Source organism: Thamnophis sirtalis, unplaced genomic scaffold, assembly GCF_051295495.1.
Source record: "Thamnophis sirtalis isolate CommonGarterSnake01/CBP01778 unplaced genomic scaffold, rThaSir2_p1.2 scaffold_3, whole genome shotgun sequence".
Taxonomy (NCBI): Eukaryota; Metazoa; Chordata; class Lepidosauria; order Squamata; family Natricidae; genus Thamnophis; species Thamnophis sirtalis.
The window spans coordinates 170,706,395-170,730,146 of NW_028261383.1; the positions used below are offsets into that span (position 1 = coordinate 170,706,395).

At 43.6% G+C, this 23,752-nt stretch overlaps 1 protein-coding gene across 1 annotated transcript in view; it reads right to left on the reverse strand.

The window, feature by feature from the left end:
• CACNA1F (calcium voltage-gated channel subunit alpha1 F) overlaps positions 1-23,752 on the reverse strand; it is an 89,779-nt gene extending 66,027 nt beyond the window's left edge. The window contains exons 1-15 of the mRNA XM_087708285.1: positions 23,725-23,752; positions 22,832-23,090; positions 22,636-22,741; positions 20,841-20,980; positions 17,888-18,030; positions 15,802-15,954; positions 14,812-15,008; positions 14,005-14,108; positions 12,972-13,138; positions 7,877-7,957; positions 6,409-6,499; positions 4,243-4,269; positions 3,998-4,158; positions 1,685-1,910; positions 122-329 (exon numbers count right to left, since the gene is read on the reverse strand). Of these exons, the coding sequence (XP_087564411.1) occupies positions 122-329; positions 1,685-1,910; positions 3,998-4,158; positions 4,243-4,269; positions 6,409-6,499; positions 7,877-7,957; positions 12,972-13,138; positions 14,005-14,108; positions 14,812-15,008; positions 15,802-15,954; positions 17,888-18,030; positions 20,841-20,980; positions 22,636-22,741; positions 22,832-23,090; positions 23,725-23,752 (2,091 nt within the window). The remainder of the gene's footprint in view (positions 1-121; positions 330-1,684; positions 1,911-3,997; positions 4,159-4,242; positions 4,270-6,408; positions 6,500-7,876; positions 7,958-12,971; positions 13,139-14,004; positions 14,109-14,811; positions 15,009-15,801; positions 15,955-17,887; positions 18,031-20,840; positions 20,981-22,635; positions 22,742-22,831; positions 23,091-23,724) is intronic.

Below are 23,752 nucleotides of genomic sequence, written 5' to 3' on the forward strand. Positions count from 1 at the left end.
GCAAAGACTATAAGAGCTGTAACCGAAAACAACTTAAAAAGCCACTTAAATATGGTGGTATTGGCCCTTAATCATCGTCCTTAAGGTTCTGGTCCACTGGCATAATGCGCAGCCTTTTTACCTGGAAGACAGTGAGCAAGGCCTGGGGGAAAGTGTCAAAGGTGCTGCGTTTGGTCTGGGTCTCATCAAAGTTAAATTTGCCCCCAAAGAGTTGCATGCCTAGCAAGGAGAAGATGATAATGAAGAGGAACAGCAGTAGAAGTAAGGAGGCAATGGACTTCATGGAATTCAGCAAAGAAGCCACAAGGTTGCTCAGTGAGGCCCAATGCCTAGAAGACAAGTCATGGAAAAGTAAGCAAGCGAAGTAGCATGGAGCATCTTTAGAAGCCAAGAGTTAAGTCAGAATTACAGAACAGCCTTTGAGGACCACCGTGACAGGCAATTCACAGAAACAAAACAGGTCTAGCGTTGTAAACTGCCTGAATGTCAGGCGGCTAGGAAAAGGTTTAGCTATCCCCGTATTACTAAATTATCAACATCTCTCACTATTTCCCCACAGTAGTTCTGCTAGCTAGAATTACAGATGTACAGAATTACAGCAGCTGTCAAAGAACTATATATTGGTGACCTAGGTCTTTCAATTGTTTTGATTTTTTTCTTAGGGCATTACTGAACACTTGTTAAGCCTTACAAAAAAAATGTTATTTTCTACATAATTATTTCCTATTTCGGTTTCAAATTATCTACCTTTTATGATTTTTTTTAAAAAAAATTGGTATCTTTTTCTACAAGAAATAGTGATGCAGCCTAAAATCTCTACTTGTTTTTCTGAAAGTAAGTCTCAGATTTAGTGGAGTTGAATTCAACATATTTTGTGCTTAAGCTTGCACGCTATAGACCTACAGACATTAAAAAAAAACTATTTTGTAGACACAGGAAATATTTGACACTGATGGTTCAAGATCCCTTTAAAACATCATGTTTCCAAGTTCCATATGGACCTGGGTACTTGAGAGACCGCCTGCTGCCAATTACCTCCAATAGACCGATTAGATCCCACAGATTAGGCCTCCTCCGAATTCCATCCGCCGGCCAATGCCGGCTGGCAACTACCCGGAGGAGAGCCTTCTCTGTGGCTGCTCTGACCCTCTGGAACGAGCTCCCCGTGGGGATTCGAACCCTCACCACCCTCCAGGCCTTCCGCAAAGCCCTTAAAACCTGGCTGTTCCGACAGGCCTGGGGCTAAAGAGCTTTTGCCCCCCCCCCCCCCGAATGGTATGGTTGTTGTGTGCTTTTAAACTGTGTATTGTTTTGTTCGTCTTTTTTATCCCTTATCTGTACCCCCTTCCCTGACTTGGATTGTGAGCCGCCCTGAGTCCCCTTCGGGGAAAAGGGCGGCATATAAATTCAAATATTCAAATTCAAATTCAATAAATTCAAATTCAATTCAATTCATATTCTCTAGAAAGCCAGACAATCGCATATAGTATATCATCTGTCAGCTGCATTTAACTATAAAGGAACTGGAGGAATAATAGTAGTAGTAGCAGCAGTAACAGGAATAGCAAATACCACTTCGAATCATTTCCACCTAAGGGCATTGCAATATATACCATAAGTAAATGTTATTAAGCCAAGCAATCTAAGTCAACGCCTTATCCCTGGCTAATGGCAACTTCCTTACCTGGTTATCTTGAAGATTCGCAGGAGACGGACACAACGGAGCACGGAGATTCCAAGGGCTTGCATGATCTCAAACTCTACCAGGACAGTCTCCAAAATCCCACCGCATACCACAAAACAGTCAAAACGATTGAAGAAGCTGACAAAATAGGCTTGGAGGCCTAGGCTGTACATCTTCAGCAGCATCTCCAGGGTGAACAGTGACAACAACACCTTGTTAGCATAAGCTGCAAGAACAAAAGGTATGGGGGCAGAAGTTCTCAAACTGTGCTGTGGATCATTTCAGAGCTGAGGTGGCGCAGTGGTTAGGGTGCAGTACTTTAGATCACACAGGTTGGGTCTCCTCCGGATTCCATCTGCCAGCCAATGTCTCCACGGGGGGATCGTTCCAGAGGGCTGGAACTGCGACAGAGAAGGCTGTCCCCCGGGGAGTCGCCAGCCGACATTGGCTGGCAGATGGAATCCGGAGAAGACCTAACCTGTGAGATCTAATCGGTCTATGGGAGGTAATCAGCAGGAGGCGGTCTCTCAGGTACCCAGGTCCGATGCCATGTAGGGCTTTATAGGTAGCGACCACACCTTAGAAAGTTATACCTTTAGTTTGGCAAGGTTCTCTATATTAGATGTAAGCAAATAAAGGAACTGGACTCATTTGGATCTCACCGTCTCATTTCTGGACTTCAGCCTGAGATACTTCCTTGCAATTTCTTCCTGGCTTCCCCATTGACTCTGCTCGTTGGAAGCCAACAAGAAGTTGCAAGGAGGGTCTTGCTTAATGACCCGTAACTCTCATTTAATGACGGCAATGGGGACTGCCAGGACTGCTGTCACCAAGTGATGCAGTCACATGATGTTGTATTTACAACTGCATCACTTAGTGATGGAAATTCCAGGCCCAGTTGTTGCAGTTGTTAACCGGAACTGCCTATATATCACTAGGTATAAAGAAAAAAAGCAGATATTCTCTAAATAGAATATCCAAAACAAACCCAATTAAGGTTAACAATAACATTATTTTAAAAACAAATTCGATTAAAATTTAACAATAATAAATAATTTGTTTTGTTTTGTTCAGGCTAGGCTGGCTTGCTGGAAAAGAGCCGAGGTGGCGCAGTGGTTAAATGCAGCACTGCAGGCTACTTCAGCTGACTGCAGTTCTGCAGTTCGGCTGTTCAAATCTCACCGGCTCAAGGTTGACTCAGCCTTCCATCCTTCCGAGGTGGGTAAAATGAGGACCCGGATTGTTGTTGGGGGCGATATGCTGACTCTGTAAACCGCTTAGAGAGGGCTGAAAGCCCTATGAAGCGGTATATAAGTCTAACTGCTATTGCTATTGCTATAAAAGCCAACTTTGTGAGCCACCCAAAGTTTAGTACAAGATGGGTGGTTATATAAATATTACAAAGAAATAAATAAATTAACTAATACTAAAATTGTTTAAAAGAAGGAGGAGGATGGAAATCCGCAGTTTATATTTCTAATTGGGGATAGAATGTGTGTGACCTGCTACAGGTATTCTTCCTTCCAATCCTTCCTTCCGCTCTACATGGGGCAGCCCTTGAAGAGTATTTGGAGACTTCAACTCATCCAGAATGCAGTCGCGCGAGCGATTGTGGGTGCACCTCGGTACACCCACGTTACACCTATCCTCCGCGAGCTGCACTGGCTACCGATCGGTCTCCGGATACGCTTCAAAGTGCTAGTCGTAACTTATAAAGCCCTTCATGGTATTGGACCTGGGTACTTGAGAGACCGCCTGCTGCCAATTACCTCCCAAAGACCCGTCAGATCACACAGGGTCGGCCTCCTCCGGGTTCCGTCCACCAGCCAATGCAATCTGGCTATTACCCGGGGGAGGGCCTTCTCTGTAGCAGCTCCGGCCCTTTGGAATGAACTCCCCGCGGAGATCCGGACCCTCACCTCTCTCCAGGCCTTCCAGAAAGCCGTCAAAACCTGGCTGTGCCGGCAGGCCTGGGGTTGATGAGTTCCCCTCCCCTCTCGACTTGTGTGGTTGTGTGATTCTTGTTGATTTTAATTTATTTGTATCCTGTTCTATGTTCCCCTTTTCCCCTTTTGAGTTGTTCGCCGCCCTGAGTCCCTCCTGGAGAAGGGTGGCATACAAATAAACCAAATACAATACAATACAATACAATCATCTGTCTCTCAAACTGAATTCAAAACAATGAGTTTTCTGCTTCTCGGCCCTGTGTTGAAAAATTCATTTCCCGTATGGCTATCCAAGGCAGCCCTAATGGCTCTAGACAAGTCTCGCTTGTTTAAGTTGTCTCTATTTACTATGTCTTGTAAGTCTCACCTTGGATTTGGGTGAGCCAATAAGGCTGCCTGTAATGTTCAGAAGCAATAGTCAGGGTATTCAGAAAGACAAGGAGCAGGACTATCCAGTAGAAAGTCACAGATTTGACAGCCAAACGACATTTCTTCCGAAAAAGTCGGTTGATGCGCTGAACGTGGCGGCTGGAGCACAAAAGAAAGAACAGAAATTGTTGAACAGCCTAGGGATAGGGCAAGAATGGAAAACTAGGCTGTTGTTATACTCACCCAAATTTGGTCTTGGAAAACTTTTGTCTGTGAAAAATAGAAATTTAGTAAAAACTCAAAATGAATTCTTCGGTTAAAGCTGAAAGACCCAAAGAGAAGTTACAAATCTATCTGGGGTGCTATGGAAATGGCTCAAAATGAAATTCCACAAATCATAATTAATACACTCTTAGAACAGTGTTTCTCAACCAAGGCAACTTTAAGCCCTGTGGACTTCAACTCCCAGAATCCCCCAGCCAGCACAGCTGGCTGGGGAATTCTGGGAGTTGAAGTCCACAGGACTTAAAGCTGCCAAGGTTGAGAAACACAGCTCTAGAACATCTTTTCTAAATACAGAATCAATAACCGTTTTGTAAAAATGGGCTCTCGTCCCATAGGTATGGCAATCCATGGCCACATGCAGACCCTCTCTCATCTGTTTGAGACCCCTAAAATCTGCTACCAGAATGATGATTTCCAGCTGCCACATTTTGGATGGCAAAGTATGCCATAATGTGATAATAGGATCTTTATATGGTAAAACATTTCATTTTGCTCCTCATTTCCCTCTCCGACTGAGAGTCTTCAATCAAATCCTGAACATTTGAGCCTACTTCTTTCAGTGGAATGAGTGAAAGGTCTTCTGCAGGTTGCCATCTATCCAGCAGGATGAGTTTCTGCCTTGCCTCCCCTCCCTATTTAAAGAGATTGCTGACTTTGGCCTGCACGTAAAAATGCGGTGTGGCATAGACATTCTAATGCCATGAATAGAGACTAACATTTTTCCCTTTATCATATAAGCAGGTTACTTTTCTAGAGGCCAGTTTAAAAAAAGAAGGGAAGAACAAAACAAAGTGACACCTCTGGGAGGGGTTCCACCACAAAACCGCGTTCGACTAAAGCGCGCTCGACGAAACCACGTAGCTGACGTCATCACAGGGCGACAACAGCGCGGAGATAGAAGCACGCTGTAAACGCTAAACCTAAAATTAACCCCTAAACCTAAACCTAACCCCCCTAAACCTAATCCTAAACCTAACCCTAAACCTAACCTTTAACCTAACCCTAAACCTAACCCTAAACCTAACCCTAAACCTAATCCTAACCCTTAACCCTAAACCGAACCCTAACCCTTAGCCTAAACCTAAACCTAACCCTAACTCTTAACCTAACCCTAAAGCTAACCCTAAAGCTAACCCTAAACCTAACCCTTACCTTAAGTTGAATCGGCTTGCTTTCAAAGCGCTATTTAAAGCACCCTTCTTTCTCCGCGCTCGCTGTTGTCACCCTGTTGATGACGTCAGCGACGCGGTTTAATCCCGCGCGCTTTAGTCGAGCGCGGTTTTGTCGTGCCACGCTCTGAGATAGCAACTTCAGCAAGTAGGCTTCAGCAAGAAGGCCATATATTCAGCATGTCCCTTTGCCCAGCAAATTTGCTTAACTAGCCTATTAGTTAATAGAGGGAAGAGTTCAGTCTGCAGTAAGAAGTGCTTATTGAGGCAAGATTTAATTAGAGACATGAGCTGCAGGTTTAGGAGAATTTTGCATCCTCTGGAGGATTTCTTCAAGGCAGACAAGAATATTTAAAAGAGTAAAAACTAAAATCAGTTTAAAGCTAAAACCAAAAATTAAAATCTGATCGCTTATCAGATATAAAGCCAAACAAACTGTCACTTAAAGAATCATCTTCTAAATCAGGTTGTGTCCAAGCTTGGTAACTTTAAGGATGTCAAAACCCAGAATTTCCCAGCCAGCTAGATGGGTGAATTCTGGGAGTTGAAGTCTTCAAGTCTTCAAGTTGCCAAGGTTGGACACCCCCGTTTTAAATGTTGGTTGCTTGTCTTATTTGGCACTAGAGTGGAATCTAAACACTTGATCTTAAAATTTAGAGCATCCCTGAAAGACTTAGGTGTACTTGATCCAAGAATGGAAGACTGAAAACAGACTAGGGCCTTTGCTTTCTCAGTCCATCACTCTGAGATCCTTTCAACAGGAAATGCCAGGAACTAATCCCCCAAACTCTTACCCCAGCAGAGAAGATACTCAAATGGGGGGGGGAGGCAACAGGAGGCAACCTTTTGGATTCCCCATTAGCTTCCTAGAAGAGTTAACTTGGCCTGTAGAACACTAATAATTAGCATTGTCCTGCAGTTCCCAGCCCTCCTCTCTGTGGCCAGGCAAACTCACAAACACACATCATAGCAGTGGCTCTGAAGGTGCTCTTCATCTTCAACGTTCTCCGTGTTGACCGAGGTACTTTCGCTGGCAGGAAGACTGGCTGGGGAGAGAAAAGCAGATGAGATGTGGTTTTTTTTAACAACTCCAAGTTCTTCTTGCAGTATTTCTGTTCACAAAGACATCTGCCGCCATTGAAACCATAGGATTGACTCTTCCTCAGACCATCAGTTTGATGCCTTTATGATATGCAGAAGAAAGGGAGACAGGAAATACACTGCCCTCCCATGAACAGACTTTTCAGATTTTTTAAAAATTGCGAATTTTCAAGGCAACGTAAACAATCAACTTAAATTCCCTTTCAAATTACATTATATTTTCCAGATATTTAGGAATGAATGCAACTATAATATCTATATGCTTAATACAGGTAGTCCTCGGCATACGACTACAATTGGGATCAGGCTTTCCAATGCTAACCAAAGCGTTGCTAGGGGAGTCATGCCCAATTTTCCAATTTGTGCCATGGTTGTTAAACAAATCGCTATAGTTGTAAGTGAATTGTGAGGTTGTTAAGCAAATCCAGTTTCCTCCATTGACTTGTTGGGAATATCACAAATGGTGATCCCATGACCCTGGGAATATTGCAATCATCACAAATACATGCCGGTTGTCAAGTGCCCGAATTCTGATCATGTAACCATGGGATGCTGCAATAGTCATAAGTGCGAGGACTGGTTGTAAGTCACTTTTCAGTGACGTTTGTAACTTTGGACATTAAATGAATGGATATAAGTAGAGGATTACCCATCATGCATTCTTTGGCTGTTGGGCATAATTCAGTTTCATCAGCTTTTACAATGTTATTATTTTGCAATGGAAGTACAGTACATACATACTAGTTTTAATTATTTAAAGCGTCAAAAGCCTTTTTATCCCTTTATCTGTTCCTCTGTTACCTTTTAGAATTAAAAAGTGTAATCAGAGACTTTATAAATAATAGATCACAACTGCTGGGAAGATTGAATGAGCCAGAGTTTCTTAAATGAGATACTGCAGATTGAACCAGGGGCTGTGATATCGTCCTCCTATTAATCATGGATCCTGTTTGGCCACCAGACCTGGAAACTGGCAGAGAGTATCCTATTGCTGCAATTATGCCATAGGGAGAGGAAAGACACATCGTGGCAAATGGAAATAGATAGGAAAATTCCCTGGGAGAGGAAAAACACTTGGATAAGGAACTGCCATAAGGGCATTCAGTAAGAAAAACCCAATAATCAACCAAAGTCAAAGAAATAAAAATAGAAGAACTCAGCATAATTACCAAATGGGCTTGTGAAATCAACAGACTTCATTCTATAGAATGAAGCATAGATGAGGAATGAGGTGGAAAACATAGGATCTACATCTTTCTCTGCTTAGCCCTTAAAGAAAACTAAGCATGCACACAAAGGAGTAAGAAAACATTGAAAATTACTGTGGCTCTCGGAGGAATGACTGCCATGCCTGAACCATTTCTTCTTCCTCTTCTTTTCCATCAGGTCGGCCACAGTAACGTCTTCCACAAAGAAGGCACAGGTAAGAGAAAGATTGGAAAAAAACATGAAGGGAGGAGGGATGAATAGGAAAGGGGATTATTTAGGATGGGAATGGATGGAGAACCATAAACGATGAGAGGCAGTGACAGAAAAGAGGAAATGGGGTGAACCCTCCTTACAAATGTCTTCTCCATTTCTTTCCAAGCTATTAGAACGAAAAAGCTTGGAATTTCAAGACTAGAAGCAGCTGTCGCTATCCAAGGTCCCTTCCATTTGGGTAGTGATAACTAGAGGTCTTCAAACAGAGAATGAATTTGGATCCTGAACTAGGAAGGGCTTTGAGTAGATGACATTTAAAGTCCCTTTCAACTCTATGATTCCATTTGTTTTGAGTTCACCGACAAAAGGGCGACCAACAAAAGCGCGCCCGACTAAACCGCGGTGACAAAACCGCGAGTTCTAAACTGCGCCGATGAATGAGCGCTGAAGCGTGCCAACAGCACGCCAACAGAAGCGCACTGTAAACCTAACCCTAACCCTAACCCTAACCCTAACCCTAACCCTAACCCTTACATTCACTTAAATTGAGCTTCTGTCAGCGCGTTGTTGTCGGTGCGCTATTGTCGGCACGTTGATGACGTCGCAGTTTTAGCGCCGCGGTTTTATTGGCGCGCTTTAGTCGTGCGCGCATTTGTCGGGTCACGTTTGTTTTGTGCCTATTCCTCTAGATTCCATACATACCACAGGTGGGCTCCTACCAGTTCGGTCCGGTTCGCCCGAATAGGCATTAAAAATCTAGCATACCTTTCCGAAACGGTAGTAATGGCAGCCTGGCCACACCCCCGAACTGGTTGCCTGGTCACCGCTTGCTCGCCCCGCCCCACCCAGTCTCCGCTCTGCAGCTTGTTTGCCTGCCTGAAGCGCTGCGCCCGATCTGTCTGCCAGGGAAGCCTGCTGGCCACGTCTTAGCTAGCTGCCTCTGCCTCCTTCCCCACGGCCCTGCCATGCTTTCCTGCCTTCCACGCGGCCCTCCTGGCGTCCCCCGTGGCCAGTTTGCGAAGGCAGGCATGCGGAAGGCTGCGTGGAAGGCAGGGAAGCATGGCAGGACTGCGGGGAAGGGAGCAAGCAGCCTACTCCCTTCCCCACGGCCTTGCCATGTTTCCCTGCCTTCCACGTGGCCTTACCGGTAATCCCCCGTACTCGCTTGCCTGGCCAGTGGGTGGGCGGGCAGCCCTTGGTGGAAATGCAGACACTGTGCTGGGGCTGAGAGGGGCGGCGGCAGCAATTCTCTGGGAGGGCAAGCGGACATCCTGGGGCTGCTGCACATACACCTACTCTCCCCACTGCAGGGCGATCCAAAGAGGGGAGGGGGATGCTGCAGAAAAGGCTGCCTTCCACCTGGGTCCACATGCCTTTTGTGATGGCTCCGCAGGAAGCAGCCCATTGGCTTCCCACCCAGCCTCCTGCCTGCTCCTCGGCTGTGGCGCCGCTTACCGCCAATGAAGAAGTGGAGCAAGGGGCAGAAGCCGCTGGCAGGGGGACAACCCCTCACACGGGGAGCGGGCCATGACCAAGTCTCCTTCCCCCTGGAGTGCCGGACTCCACAGGCCAAGTTCCCAGAGTAGCACCAGTGGTCGGTTCCTTCTCTGCCTTGCAAAATGTCCGAAAATTCCCCATTTTTCAAGGCGGCTCTCAAAGAGAAGGAAGCGGGTGCGGCACTTCTTCAGAGGAGCCGAGACTAGAGCCATGTTGAACCCCGCTCCAGTCTCGCTTCCTCTGAAGAAGCACCGCACCCGCTTCCTTCTCTTTGAGATCTGCCTTGAAAAATGGGGATTTTTCTCACATTTTGCAAAGCGGCTCTCAAAGAGCAGTAAGTGCTGCAGCAAGCGTGGTGTGTGTTTGTGTGTGTGTGTGTGTGTGTAGGGGGTGAGGGACACGGACCATTCGGCACTGTAGAAGCAGTGGCGGTGGGGAGGGGGGCATGAGTGGGGCAAAATGGGAGGAGCCCCGCCAGTAGAGGCTCTGCGTGGAAGTTGAAGGTGCAGTGGTGGGGGAGGCTGGCCATCCCATGGGACGGGGCTCGCTTCCCTTACCGCTTACCATCACTGTCCCTGCGGGATGGAGCGTTACCGTCTCCTCCCCGCCGGTTGCAGCCTGGGTCCCGCTTGCCCTGCTTAGCTGGGCAGCTGGCTGGGAAAGCAGCAAGAGGGAGAGCAATAGCAATAGCAATAGCAGTTAGACTTATATACCGCTTCATAGGGCTTTCAGCCCTCTCTAAGCGGTTTACAGAGTCAGCATATCGCCTCCAACAATCCGGGTCCTCATTTCACCCACCTCGGAAGGATGGAAGGCTGAGTCAACCTTGAGCCGGTGAGATTAGAACCGCTGAACTGCAGATAACAGTCAGCTGAAGTGGCCTGCAGTACTGCACCCTAACCACTGCGCCATGAGCGATAAGGGAAGTGAGCGCCAGGCCAGCATTCCTTCCTCTTTCCTCCAAGAGCTGGAGCAGCAGGGAAACCAAGACTTCTTTGCTAGTCTCCCAGCTGGCAAAACAAATTTTCACGGTTCTGTGGGCATGGCTAGGTTGGGGGGGGGGGCATGTGACTGACTCTGTGTGTGCAATGTCAAGTAGGCCATGCCCACTCAGTCACATGCCCCCCACCTACTCACGCCCACAGAGCCAGTAGTAAAAAAATATTGAAACCCACCCGATACATACTGATTAGTATAATATAAAATGGGAGGTGCATGTTGCTTAAATGTGCCATTTTAAAATTTTATTAGCTATTTAATCAACTTTTGATTAAATGTAATAAAACATATTTTATTACTTAAAAGAATAAAGGCCCTGTGCTAATGTTCTTTTGAAATTTGCTGAATAATTTCTTTCATTGTAAACTCATCTTTGCACACACAAACACACATAGGCATAATGTAGGTAAAAATATTTTAGGACAACTTTAAAAAACTAAATATGATGCCAAGCTAAAAGATAATTAGGAATTTGCTTCTGGATACACAGACCGGTGTAATAGTTGAAATCACTCTCTTTCTACTCAATGCTCACTTGTTACTGTACTTATGAATGATTGCCTAAAAACGTAGACTTTGTATGAATATGAAAATATGGAACTCATCTATAACTATACAGTGTGTGGGTATGTTGAATATTTGTTATTAGAAAATTATATATAGAATTGTAACTTGTTCTAACAATATATTACGGTCGTCTGTATCTTATTTTTCATCTATTTCTAAGTACTTGTTATGTATTTTTTAAAATGTATTTGTGCTTTTTGTCATTTTAAAATATTTTTTAAAAACAATCACTCTCCCTAAAAAGACACAGTAAGTAGCACTGAAAAGAACTGTTCTATTGTCTATTTGCTGACTCTAGAACACCATCTGTCGGCTGTGACCAGGGGGACCTTTGCCCAGGTCCGCCTGGTGCACCAATTGCGACCCTACCTGGATCGGGAGGCCCTTCAGACAGTCACTCACGCCCTTGTGACCTCAAGCCTGGATTATTGTAATGCGCTCTACATGGGGCTTCCCTTGAAGAGTGTTCAAAGACTCCAATTAGTCCAGAATGCAGCCGCGCGAGCGATTGTGGGTGCACCAAGGTACACCCACGTCACACCTATCCTCCGCGAGCTGCACTGGCTACCTATTGGTCTCCGAATCCGCTTCAAGGTGCTGGTCGCTACCTATAAAACCCTACATGGCATCAGACCTGGGTACCTGAGAGACCGCCTCCTGCCGATTACCTCTCTCAGACCAATTAGATCGCACAGGTTAGGTCTCCTCCGGATTCCATCTGCCAGCCAATGTTGGCTGGCGACTCCCCGGGGGAGAGCCTTCTCTGTTGCAGCTCCGGCCCTCTGGAACGAGCTCCCTGTTGAGATCCGGACCCTCACTACTCTCCCGGCCTTCCGCAAAGCCACCAAGTCCTGGCTGTTCCAGCAGGCTGGGAGGAGCTGAGAAGCATCTACCTCCACGGAAATTGTGAATGTTGGTTTTGTTTTTAATATGTTGTCTTTGTCTTGTTCCCCCCTTTCCCTTGTCTTTTGTGAGCCGCCCGGAGTCCTCCGGGAGTGGGCGGCATACAAGACAAATAAATAAATTAAGAAAAATATTTCCATATTATTAAAATTGTTTTCTAAATGCCCTGTAAAAAGTGAGTGAGGAATGTTAGCTATTCCTCTGTATTGTGGGACCACAATGCAACATACTTGCATTCATTTTTGGAAGTAATCTGAACAAAAGGAAGGACCGAGATCCCTGAAACTTGCTTTAATTAAATCGGGGGGGAAATGCAAGCTGATGGGCTGAACAGAGAAGGTAACCTTCATTTTTCTCCACTGCTCTCAAGACTTGCTCAACGAACCCAAAGCGGCTGATACAGCTCCAGTGAATTAATTAGCACCAGGAGATGGATTCTTGGAATTGAATGCCATTTTCTCAGGCTAGAAATTATAGCTACAGGAAATTAAAGCTGTCACTAATTGGCCAGTTCTGGGCTCTGCCAATGGGAAGAGCACAACCACAGGCAACCAAATGGCCATGAGGGGGAAGAAAGAAACAATAGATGCAACATGAGGAAATGGAAACCACCAAGCTATCAGCCTGCTCTGCCCTATTATCCACTAACTCTATTCCTGCCACTAAGCTGGCATGCTCCACTCACAGTGAACTTGCTGTATGCTGTTTACTGCACTTTCATACAACTGAAGCAGCACAAAAGCACTCAAAATAAATACGTAAATGAAGATCTCAGCTACGTATCCAACGCATTCGCACTGGAGCCCCCTGCCCTCCTCATCCCAATCAGAATTCCTTTTCAAGCTGGCAGTTCAGTTGGTTTTTCCGCTAATCTTGCATTGCCGTGGCTTGGATTGATTCCTCTCTAATCCCCTCATACAGAGCTGTTACAGATGGTAACATCCAGGCTGCTAACTAAACCATCTCTATCTAGAACAGCAAAGGACAGTCCCTAGCAAACAAGGAAGGGATGGTCCTGAAAGCTCTTACAAGTATGCTTTTCACTTGTCTCATCTTTGTCTTCATCAGGCTCGATGTCTTCTGCTTGCATGATCCAATCCAGATAGCCCGTCAAATCTTCCTCCATCTGTTGTTTCTCTCGTAGCTTTTGGAAGTCTCCCCGGGCTTTCGCCTTCTCTCGTTCTTTAGAGAATTCCCTTTGGATGGAAGAGGTCAAATTTAGTTGACTGTTTGGACAACATCTGAAAATTTCTAAGGCGGCTCTCCTTGCCTTTGATGCAGCTAGCTATTACGTGCAGAGTATTAACTTTAGATCTTGTTTAGCAATAGCAATAGCAGTTAGACTTATATACCGCTTCGTAGGGCTTTCAGCCCTCTCTAAGCGGTTTACAGAGTCCGCATATCGCCCCCACAGTCTGGGTCCTCATTTCACCCACCTCGGAAGGATGGAAGGCTGAGTCAACCTTGAGCCGGTGAGATTAAAACCGCTGAACTGCAGATAACAGTCAGCTGAAGTGGCCTGCAGTACTGCACCCTAACCACTGCGCCACCTCGGCTCTTATAAGTTGTTTCCTGAACCTGTTTTATAATTCAAATCTCCTAGCTGTAGTCCAATTATTTTTCCTGATCTCTTCCTTCATATATCTCATGTGTAATTAGATGATGAGAACATGGGGCATTACCTGTTACTTATTTTTTCTACTGTTTTCCCTTTTTATTCTAGATCCTTTAGGGCTTTTCTAATGAGGAAGAAGGCTGTCCTAAAAATGCAAAAGTACACAGAACCACATTCCATCTCTCGTGGCTAGACTTGAAAACGTGTAAGCCATATTTGCTGAAATCTGAATCAAAAATTCAAAAGACAAGAGTTCCAGACAATGCTTTCTGCAGTTCTTTGCCCTTGATTCATATTTAACAAAAATAGGATAGGCACAAATATGAAAAAAAAATATGTTTGCGCAATTTAAGCAGATGTGTAAACCTTAGTTTACATGCTTTTTTTCTCTATCGAGGAGGAGGAATACATTCTGGTCACATGTCCAATGTTCCAAATCTGACTTACCCACTTAACACACCCAAAACCAAATTAAGCACGAAGAAAGAGCCAAAGATGACAAGGCTGACAAAATAAACCCACGGTAGTTCATGACCCACTGCATCTTGCATCTGGAAGTAAACAAACAAACAAACAAAAATACTTAAGGAATCATACATCAAGAGAGGCTGAATTGTATGAATTACTACAAGGAATCCCAGTAAGGGTATGGCTAGCTGATGAGAGCTAAATAGCTTGAAATAGATCTATACTAGTCTCCCTTTATTTATTTATCAGCACAAATACAACACAAATGTAACAAAGGCAACAGTAAAAATATTGGGTTTCTGTCTGGATGGTCTCTTGTGACGAGCCGATAGACAGAGAATGGAAGCAGTAAGCTTCCTCCCATATTTGGGCATGCCAGGGGTTGTGACACTAATTACATACCTATTTCCCTGGCTCAGCTGATAAAGGAGGAGAGCCTGTGGCTTAGTGGTTAACACATCTGCCTAATATGTAATACAGCCCAGGTTCGAATCCCAGTAAGGGTATGGCTAGCTGATGAGAGCTAAATAGCTTGAAATAGATCTATATTAGTCTCCCTTTATTTATTTATCAGCACAAATACAACACAAATGTAACAAAGGCAACAGTAAAAATATTGGGTTTCTGTCTGGATGGTCTCTTGTGATGAGCCGATAGACAGAGAATGGAAGCAGTAAGCTTCCTCCCATATTTGGGCATACCAGGGGCTGTGACACTAGTTACATACTACAAGGAAGTATGAACAGAGGAGCGTTCTGTTCCTTTGCCCAGAAGGCCATAACTTACCCAGTACAAAACATCCGTCCAACCTTCCATGGTAATGCATTGGAAGACAGTAAGCATGGCAAAAAAGAAGTTGTCAAAATTGGTGATTCCACCATTGGGTCCATCCCACTTGCCACGACATTCGCTATTGTTTACTGTGCATTCCCGACCGTGTCCAGAAAAAGCACAAGGCGATGGGTCTTCCTCAGCCTCCAGATCTGCAACAAGTAGAAGATGAATCACAGTGACGAGAGAAACAAGATCATCTAACACAGTGGTCTCCGACCTTGGCAACTTTAAGACCTGTGGACTTCAACTCCCAGAGTTCCTCAGCCAGCTTTGCTGGCTGAGGAACTCTGGGAGGTGAAGTCCACAGGTCTTAAAGTTGCCAAGGTTGGAGACCACTGATCTAACAGATTTATTGCTGAGCTGAATCAACTTCCAAGGTATGCTAAAAATCTCTTATAAATCTCCCCATCCTATAGCTCTAGGCCACCCAAAGGAGGCACATGAATAAAATTGACTTACAATTTATGTTATTTCGTTAAATCCAACATAAAAATGTATTAGCATACTGCTTTTTAAATCTAGGCACATGATTAGGACGTATGACTTATCTTGAAAAGATCTTTCAATCAAAATGGGAAATTATTCAAACCAGAAGGGAAAAAATGTGCTGCAGAAATCTTTCATAATCTTCAAAATGATTACTTTCAAACCAAAACTTGCATTTCAGAAAATTTATCCAAGTACTGTACCCTGTTCTACAAGGATAAAGCACAACTGTTTCCTCCAGTTATTTCATATTTGAACTAACTTTCAAATGTATTATTTTTGAAAGTGGTGACGTTCCCTTACCTAGGGTTACCGGGAAGTAAAAATACAGATTATCCACAGGATGCAATGAAGGCTATTCTGAAAACCACATTTTGGCTGTCATTTTATATAATCTGGAGTTTTTAAAATATAGATCTGACAAACTTGTGCTATACTTGGTGAATTATACCTGACCTGAATCAACGATGAAGCAGGTCTTATGCATGCGACCAATGAAGAGCTCCAAGCCAATGATGGCATAGATGATGATGACAAAAAGGACAAGTAGGGCTATGTGCAGAAGGGGCACCATGGCCTTCATGATAGAATTCAAGACAATATGCAGACCTATAACACAGAAATGTTTAGGATACAACTTCAGCTTTTCAGAGCACAAGAACATCTTCCAGCATGAAGGGTTCAATTTCTTATGTATAGATAGTTTTATTTTCCATTTTCATTTTCGTACAGTCACGTATATACTGTACAGAACCGGGGCCATATAACATTAAACAATAAACACAGCCATTCCTCTTGTCAATAATGCCCCCCAAAATAGAAACCCAATGTACCTCTTCGACCCTCCATACACCCTTTCTTTCGCCCCCCTCCAACTTTCCGTCTACCCACCATCATTCCCCTCTACCCTACTTCCCCTCCCCCTCTACCACACCTCTCTCCCAATACACTCCCTCCCTTCCTTCTCACCCTCCCTCCATTCCTCTCTCCCACCCTCTCTACCCCTCTTTCTTCTTTCCCTCTACTCCTCCCCTTGAAATTGAAGGGTTCAATTTCAACTGGCCCATCTCAGAAATACAGTGCTGAATAGAAGAATTTCTCTTTTCCCCTAGCACAGGGTTGGCAACTTTAAGATGGGTGGAGCTCAACTCCCAGAATCCCCTCGTTAAAATCCACCCATGTTAAAGTTGCCACAGTTGGGAGATATTGCCCTTCCACAATACAGATTTGTGGAAGACACGGAAGTCAATTGTTTTTAGATCGCCTAATTAAACTTCATATATATCATCATCAAGGTAGTCCATTAGAATTTATCATGCAGTGGTGCAGAGAATAGCAAAGCCAACAGTGTGCTATGCATCACTAATAATAGGATACAACGTGGAGTCAGAATGGCAAAGTAATAGTGTCATGTGGCCCTGAACAGGAAGTACACAGCTTGCGTCAAGAACAGCCATGATGAAGGGGAGAGCACTTCCGGCTGTGCAATGCGCCAGCATATAAACCTACACATAGTCCTATGCGTGTCTAGTTCTATGTGATTCAGTATCTCTGATGTAGTACAGAAGAATTATTATCAGCTGGAACGTGGTCTTCAATTGTATTGTAGAACAATAACAAATGAGTTGGAAAAACCTGACAAAATGTCTAGTTGCCTCTTGAAAAAGTATCGTAGGGATAACAGTGGCAACAGAGCAGTGGTGGGTTTCAAAACTTTTTCGAACCTACTCTGTGGGTGTGGCTTGCCGGCCATGTGACCTGGTGGGAGTGGCTTGCCAGCCATGTGACCTGGTGGGAGTGGCTTGCCGGCCATGTGTTTTCTCTCTCTCTCTCTCTCTCTCTCTCTCTCACTCTCTTTCCTTCCTTTTGTCTCTTTGCCCCTTTTTCATTTTTTTCTTTCATCTCTCTCTCACTTTTTCTTTCTTTTTTCCTTTTTTCTTTATTTCTTTCTTCCTTTCTTTCTCTTTCTCTTTCTCTCTCTGTGTGAGTCTCTCTCTGTGTGTGTGTGTGTGTGTGTGTGTGTGTGTGAGTGGTGGGTTTCAAAAAATTTTGGGACCTCTTCTGTAGGTGTGGCCTGCTTTCTGGTGGAACCTCTTCTAACCGGTTCGGTAGATTTGACGAACCGGTTCTACCAAACTGGTGCGAACTGGTAGGAACCCACCTCTGCAACAGAGGTAACAGCCTCTGTGTTTAATAAGATATAACAAAAAGTATAGTACGATCATTGTGCAATCAGCAGCAATGAAACAATCATATATAATGAAGTTCATAATGTGCAGTCATATAAGACAACCTTGGCACCTTTAAGACCTGTGGACTTCAACTCCCAGAGTTCCTCAGCCAGCTGGCTGAGGAACTCTGGGAGTTGAAGTCCACAGGTCTTAAAGTTGCCAAGGTTGGAGACCACTGATTATAAGAGACAGTCAGCAGAGTTTAGCCTCACAACATATAAGTGCATACTAAGAGACATTTTTTTTTTCCTATTCAGTCTTTCCCTCATAGGCATATATATCTGAGAAGCATGAGTACAGGAGATGCTTACTAGGGACGCCAGAGACCAGACGCAGAGGTCGCAGGACACGAAAAGCTCGCAGGGCTTTGACATCAAAGCCACCCGGCTTGCCACTCATGTGATGGGCCTCCCCAGGCTTGTGGGAGAATTGTTCCAGAATCACACTGAAGAGACTATAGGGAAAACAAAGGACAAGACAAGGCAGGGGAAAATTGATTTCAGGAAGATGGACCAAGTTTCCATTCACTAGCATCCTGAAATCACTGGGGTTCCTTATACAAACGGTATCCTCCACCTAGGTAACTCAAGATCTGTTAACTTTAAATTCCAGAATTCCTACCAATGGCTTTGCTCATTAAAGAATTTTGGGAGCTAAGGTCACATTTTGGAGACAGTTCAAGTAGGGGGAAATGAGGTTAAGAGTGGGTGGTGTACAGTGACGTGCAGTCAGCTTTAGGGCTGGTGAGGCACTTTTTAGACTTGTGGACTTCAACTCCCAGAATTCCACAGCCAGGCATGTTCAGTTCCGATTTAAAGCGACAGCATTTTTCCTCCTTGCAAAATAAGTTTTCCCATTCTTTTTCTTCTCCCTCCCCCTCCTTCCTCCCTCTCTCCCTCCCTCCCCGCTCTCTCAAACAGACACACGCACACAGAGAACTTGGATCCCTCTCTCATTCACTCACTCTCAAACACAAACACAGATGTTGGATTGGATATATTTTCCAAAGGCTTGAAAGCAGTTCCTCTGCCATAGCCCCCCCTTCCCCTGCTGCCTTCCAATCAAACTTTTTGAATTCCTCCCCCCTCCCTACACACGCACCTTTTCCAGCTGTTTCAGAGACGATTTCAACTCTGCTTCTGCCTGCCCTCCCCTCCCCTCATGAAAGGCCAGAGCTCTGTCAGACTGAGCTAGTTGCTCCCAGAGAACTCTAAAAAGGCTCTAAAAATGCCCTCTACAGGAGGCGAGAGAATACGTGCCTCATTTGCATAAGGAATTTTTTGCTTGTTAACCCTTGCTTAACTCTTAAAAGGCGAAAAATTCCTTATGCAAAAGAGGCCCCTAGTTCTCTGGCCTCCTCCTATGGTTAACACAAAGCACTGTTCCAAGTCACTGTGAATCTGGCAGCAACTACCTTGGCTTTAATTATTTTTAAAAAATTCTTTAAAATTCTTTCCTTTTCCTCATGACTGGTGAGGCCACGCCTCCCTTGCCTCTAGTGACTGCACGTCCCTGGTGGTGTATTTCAGTCAGAATCAAATCATTTTTAAATAACTCTACTATCATCTAAACAATTGAGTGTTAGAAATGTTTGAGAAACTACTGTATTAACTTATTTAGCGTATGGCATATCATGCATGGACTTGCACTATAAAGAGTTTGCCTAGATTATAAAAAACGCACTAAAGTATGACTGTTAAAAAGATCTATATTCAGATGCCAACGTCTAGGCCGTCTGACCATTGAAGTGCAGCACAGTTTACATGGGGGGGAAAAATGGACACTGGATTGGTATATGCGGCCAGCTTACAGCCGATCACAATGTGATCTAGAGTTTGATGTGGGACCCTGCCTCCAGTCAGTGAAGAATTCCACAGGGAAGCTACTGTACATTTTTCCAGTTCTACTTTCTCCCACCCTTTAAAAATGTTCTATAAACCTAATGCCAAATGACAATCCTAAATGCCCCTTTTTGCTTCTCCTGGTCTATGCCCATGTTTTTAAAAAATTAATACAGTCCAATGGACAATTTGCTTCAGAGTCTTTTAAACAAGATGCATACAAAACATATACATGTGTCACCTCAGTTTCAAGAGGCAAGTAATATGGTGTTTATATAGTGTTAAAGTTCATGCATAAACCTAATTTCAGTATTACAAGTAATACGAAGTGATGAAGAAACCTCCTTTTTAAAATAAAGCCATTATACTATTTAAATTAAAGCCACTCTGTTTCTTCCCTCATCAGAAGAAAAATACAGACAGCTCCATTGCCTCTTATGAAATAATGGCATGTTTTACTCTGAAAATGTAAAAGGAGGAAAAATCATGATAGCTGCATTTTTCCAATTATAATACTCGGATAACAAACACATTTTCCTCTGCAATGCTTTAAGTCACAAGAAGTCACTCAGGACAGGATTTAACTTTCTGTTCTACTGTACATCCTTACTTGCACTGCCTACTCTATTTCTTTCCACTTAAGCTAAAGCTAAATTTTTTTTTTCAATGTATCCATAGATTTTTCTTTCTTTTATATTAACAGATGATTCACTTGGAAATTATATTGAAGAATCAGACCACTGTGAGTCAAACACATATACGAAATAAAATAAGAGAAAGGGAAAGGCAGAGGAAGAATGGGAGGGAATGTAAGAGTAGGAAAGAGGGGAAGAATGGGAAGAAGAGGGGAAGGGTAAAGGGGAGGAAGGGGAAGGAGAGAAGGGAAAGGAGAGGAGGAAGGAAGGAGAGAAGAAAGAGAAGAAAGGGGGGTAGGAAGGAGGGAGGGAAGGAGGGAGGGAAGCAAGGAGGGAAGGAAGGAGGGAAGGAAGGAGGGAAGGAAGGGGAGAAGGAGAGAAGAAAGGAGGGAAGGAAGGAGGGAAGGAAGGAGAGAAGGAGAGAAGAAAGGAGGGAAGGAAGGAGGGAATGTAGGAGAGAAGGAAGGGGGAAGGAAGGAGGAAAGGAAGGGGGAAAAGAAGGAGAAAAGGAGAAAAGAAAGGAGGGAAGGAAGGAAGGAGGGAAGGAAGGAGGGAAGGAGAGAAGGAGGGAAGGGGAAGGAGGGAGGGAAGGAAGAAGAAGTAGGACCGTTGTAAGATAAGATGGATCTATGGGATGTTAAAAAAGCAATCTTCAAGTATATTGTCAACAGTAGGGAAAAATTGTTAAGAAGAAAATAAATAAATAAATAAATAAATAAATAAATAAATAAATAAATAAATAAATAAATAAATAAATAAATAAATAAATACTGTTTTAAAAAACTTACCCCACTACAACAATGACAAAATCAAGAAGATTCCAGCCATTGCGAATATAGGCGCTGGGGTGCATGACCAGACCATAGGCAAGGATCTTGAGGAAAGTTTCCACTGTGAAGATGATGAGAAAAATATATTCCACTTGTTCCTGTAGAATTGGGAGGAATAGCAGCAGGAATACCGAGTTATACTGGCATTCTGTATTTTGAAACCAAGTGTGTTGACAAATAGTCCAAAATCAGAGCTGTTTATAAGATCCAAATTGTAGGTTCCAGGAAACCCATACTGAAAAGGACTGGAAATTCCAGTCAGGGAAAAATGACAAGGATTTATCTGGATTAACACTATTTCAGTTCAACACCAACCACGAGTGCTTTACCGAACCTGCTAGGAAAGAAGAGAGGCATATACTGAAGATGCAAATGATAGAAGCGCAGCATGCTGGACATCTGTACACACAGAAACACATCTTGCAAAATTGCCCAGATCCTAGCATCCAAAATTAGGGAAGCATAACACAGAGCAAAAAAGAAGCATAGGTCTGCCTATTCTTTCCATATTCTTTTCCTATCCAATTTCTTCCAAGTGCTGGAAAAAAGAATGTACAGCAGCACAGCCTCCTGTACCAATTAATGCTCACTTTTCACCTCGTAGCAAACTAATTGGTTAAAACCAATTCTGCCTTGACATCATAATTTATGAAATACCTCTCCTTTCACCAAATGTTATATATGAATTGCACAACTTTTCATGCTTAAGACACACACACACACACACACACACACACACACACACACAAACTGATTAGGAAATTGGATTGTGCTTGACCTTACAGGTGTTTCTGAATTTTGCCTCAGAGGGACAAGCAGTCATCATCTCCAGTTTCTGTCAATGGATTATTTGGGATTTATTCCAAGGAAGTTGAGAGTTCTAGAGTTTATTCCAACTCTAGTGTTGACCCCAACTGCAATAAGCAGATGAACAGCTGCATTTGAAAGCTTTTGGTCAGAGTGACCAGAACCAGAGTGGTATGTGCATTGGGGTCAACTCAAATATTTATTACACTTGTAGATCAGCATAAAAAATACAATTTAAAAAAAATGACACAAACAAGGTTAAAACATTTTTAAAATCACTATATTATATAAAAAAATTAAAATCTAAAATGAGTCTTTTAAAAACTATAAAAGGGATTAAAAATATTAAATACAAAAATTGCTTTTTCAGATACTTGCATAACTAAAAACTATATACTAGTTTCTAAATTTGTATTTTTATGCTAATCTATTACCATAATTAAGATTTTGATCTGACTTGGCAGTGGAGAGGGGAAACTGTCACCTCAGCTGCCATGAGTCACATGGGTAGATTAATGCCTATTAGGAGATAATAGTTTTAATTAGTATTAAGGTATGGCCTTGAGCAGAAATCAAGAGGTAAAGATGGAACCATTAAGAAAGGAGTGAAGAGGCTGTTGTGCAGGATTTTTTTGCGAAGAACCTATAGTTAACACAGTAGCGTTAGAACCGGGAAGCAGAAGTCAAAATCAGGCTTCCTAAATTTGCAGGAATCTGTCTTTGGGTGTCTGTTGATCCTTCTAACACAATTGCTTAGCAGCAATTTTTCAGGCTCCAGAGGTCTTCCAGAGGCCCTTCTCAATTCTACACTTTAAAGCCTTGTAAAGGAACTCAGATCTTCAGTCTGATGTGCAAAGTCCATGCTTCATTCATTAAGTCCACGCGCTCTTCTCACTGCTCACACATCTACTTCCTTTCCACTCATAACTTGAGGAAAGGCACTCACCAAGTTGTGGTTGGAGACATTGGAATCATCTTCTGGAAAAGGAATATAGACTCCTAAGGCCACACAATTGGCAAAGATTGTCATAAGGATGAGGATGTCAAAAGGTCTGGAAGACGTTCAAGTTAAGGTATCAAACAGGATTTCCTCCCCCCCCCCCGCTCCTTTCTTCCTTTCCTAATTTGCAAATTGAGGATACTTCCACTCTACTATGCTGATAGCCGCTCTGCGGATGGGATTGTTCAAACGTAGGCAGAAGAGGGCTCGTGGTGAACGGTGCACCACGTTGGAGCCCTGGGGCTTATGCTTGCTCTGCTGACGCTTCTTCTGAGCAATGCTGCCAGTCGAGCCCAATGTATCTGAACCCCCGCTCGTAAGCGTCCATGCTATGGCCTGGCCTGATGCTTCCACAAAAGCCTCGGCTGCTGATTGGGGTGGTGCCTCTGGAGAGCCCAGTGCTGCAAAGGAAGAGTATGGCGACAAGAGACAGGAGGGAATTAAATAGGACCCCATCGTCTTATTTGAAATTTGTGTGCAAGTGTGAGTGAAGCGGCAAAATAACTTTAATCTCCTCTTTTAAAAAAAAATTCTGAAAAAAAGAGAAGCAGTTAATGTAAAATACAATACAGCATGCTTCAGCCAATGCAAGCTGAAGGCCTCTATGAGGTCAATCTATTTATAAGTTTCTCTTGCATTTCTGTCCCAGTGTATATCGCCTATTGATTTTACTATCAAATCTATACACTTCTATTATTCCGGTACCATTCCAATCTCAAACTGTGCCACAAATGCCTTACTTTAACTTCTTTACTAGAGTGACAGGGTTTTATTTCAAACAGCTATTGTAACATCAAAGTTCTGTCCAATCTTCTAACAGTGGGGCTACAAGTTGCCCATCCTTTGTTGAGCCCAACAAACCTGTTTATTTGAACACCCACTACTAATCAGTTCTACTAATTTTTGGAACAAGCCCCAGAGGATGCTGTCCAATATATGCTTCTAATTCGATATGCGTAGGCTGCCCTATAAAAATCTCCATCTGTCCATACTCTTTACTCCTATAACAAAACATATCAACGTGGGGTTACTCACGTCCTCCGTTGCACTCCGACTTAGACAT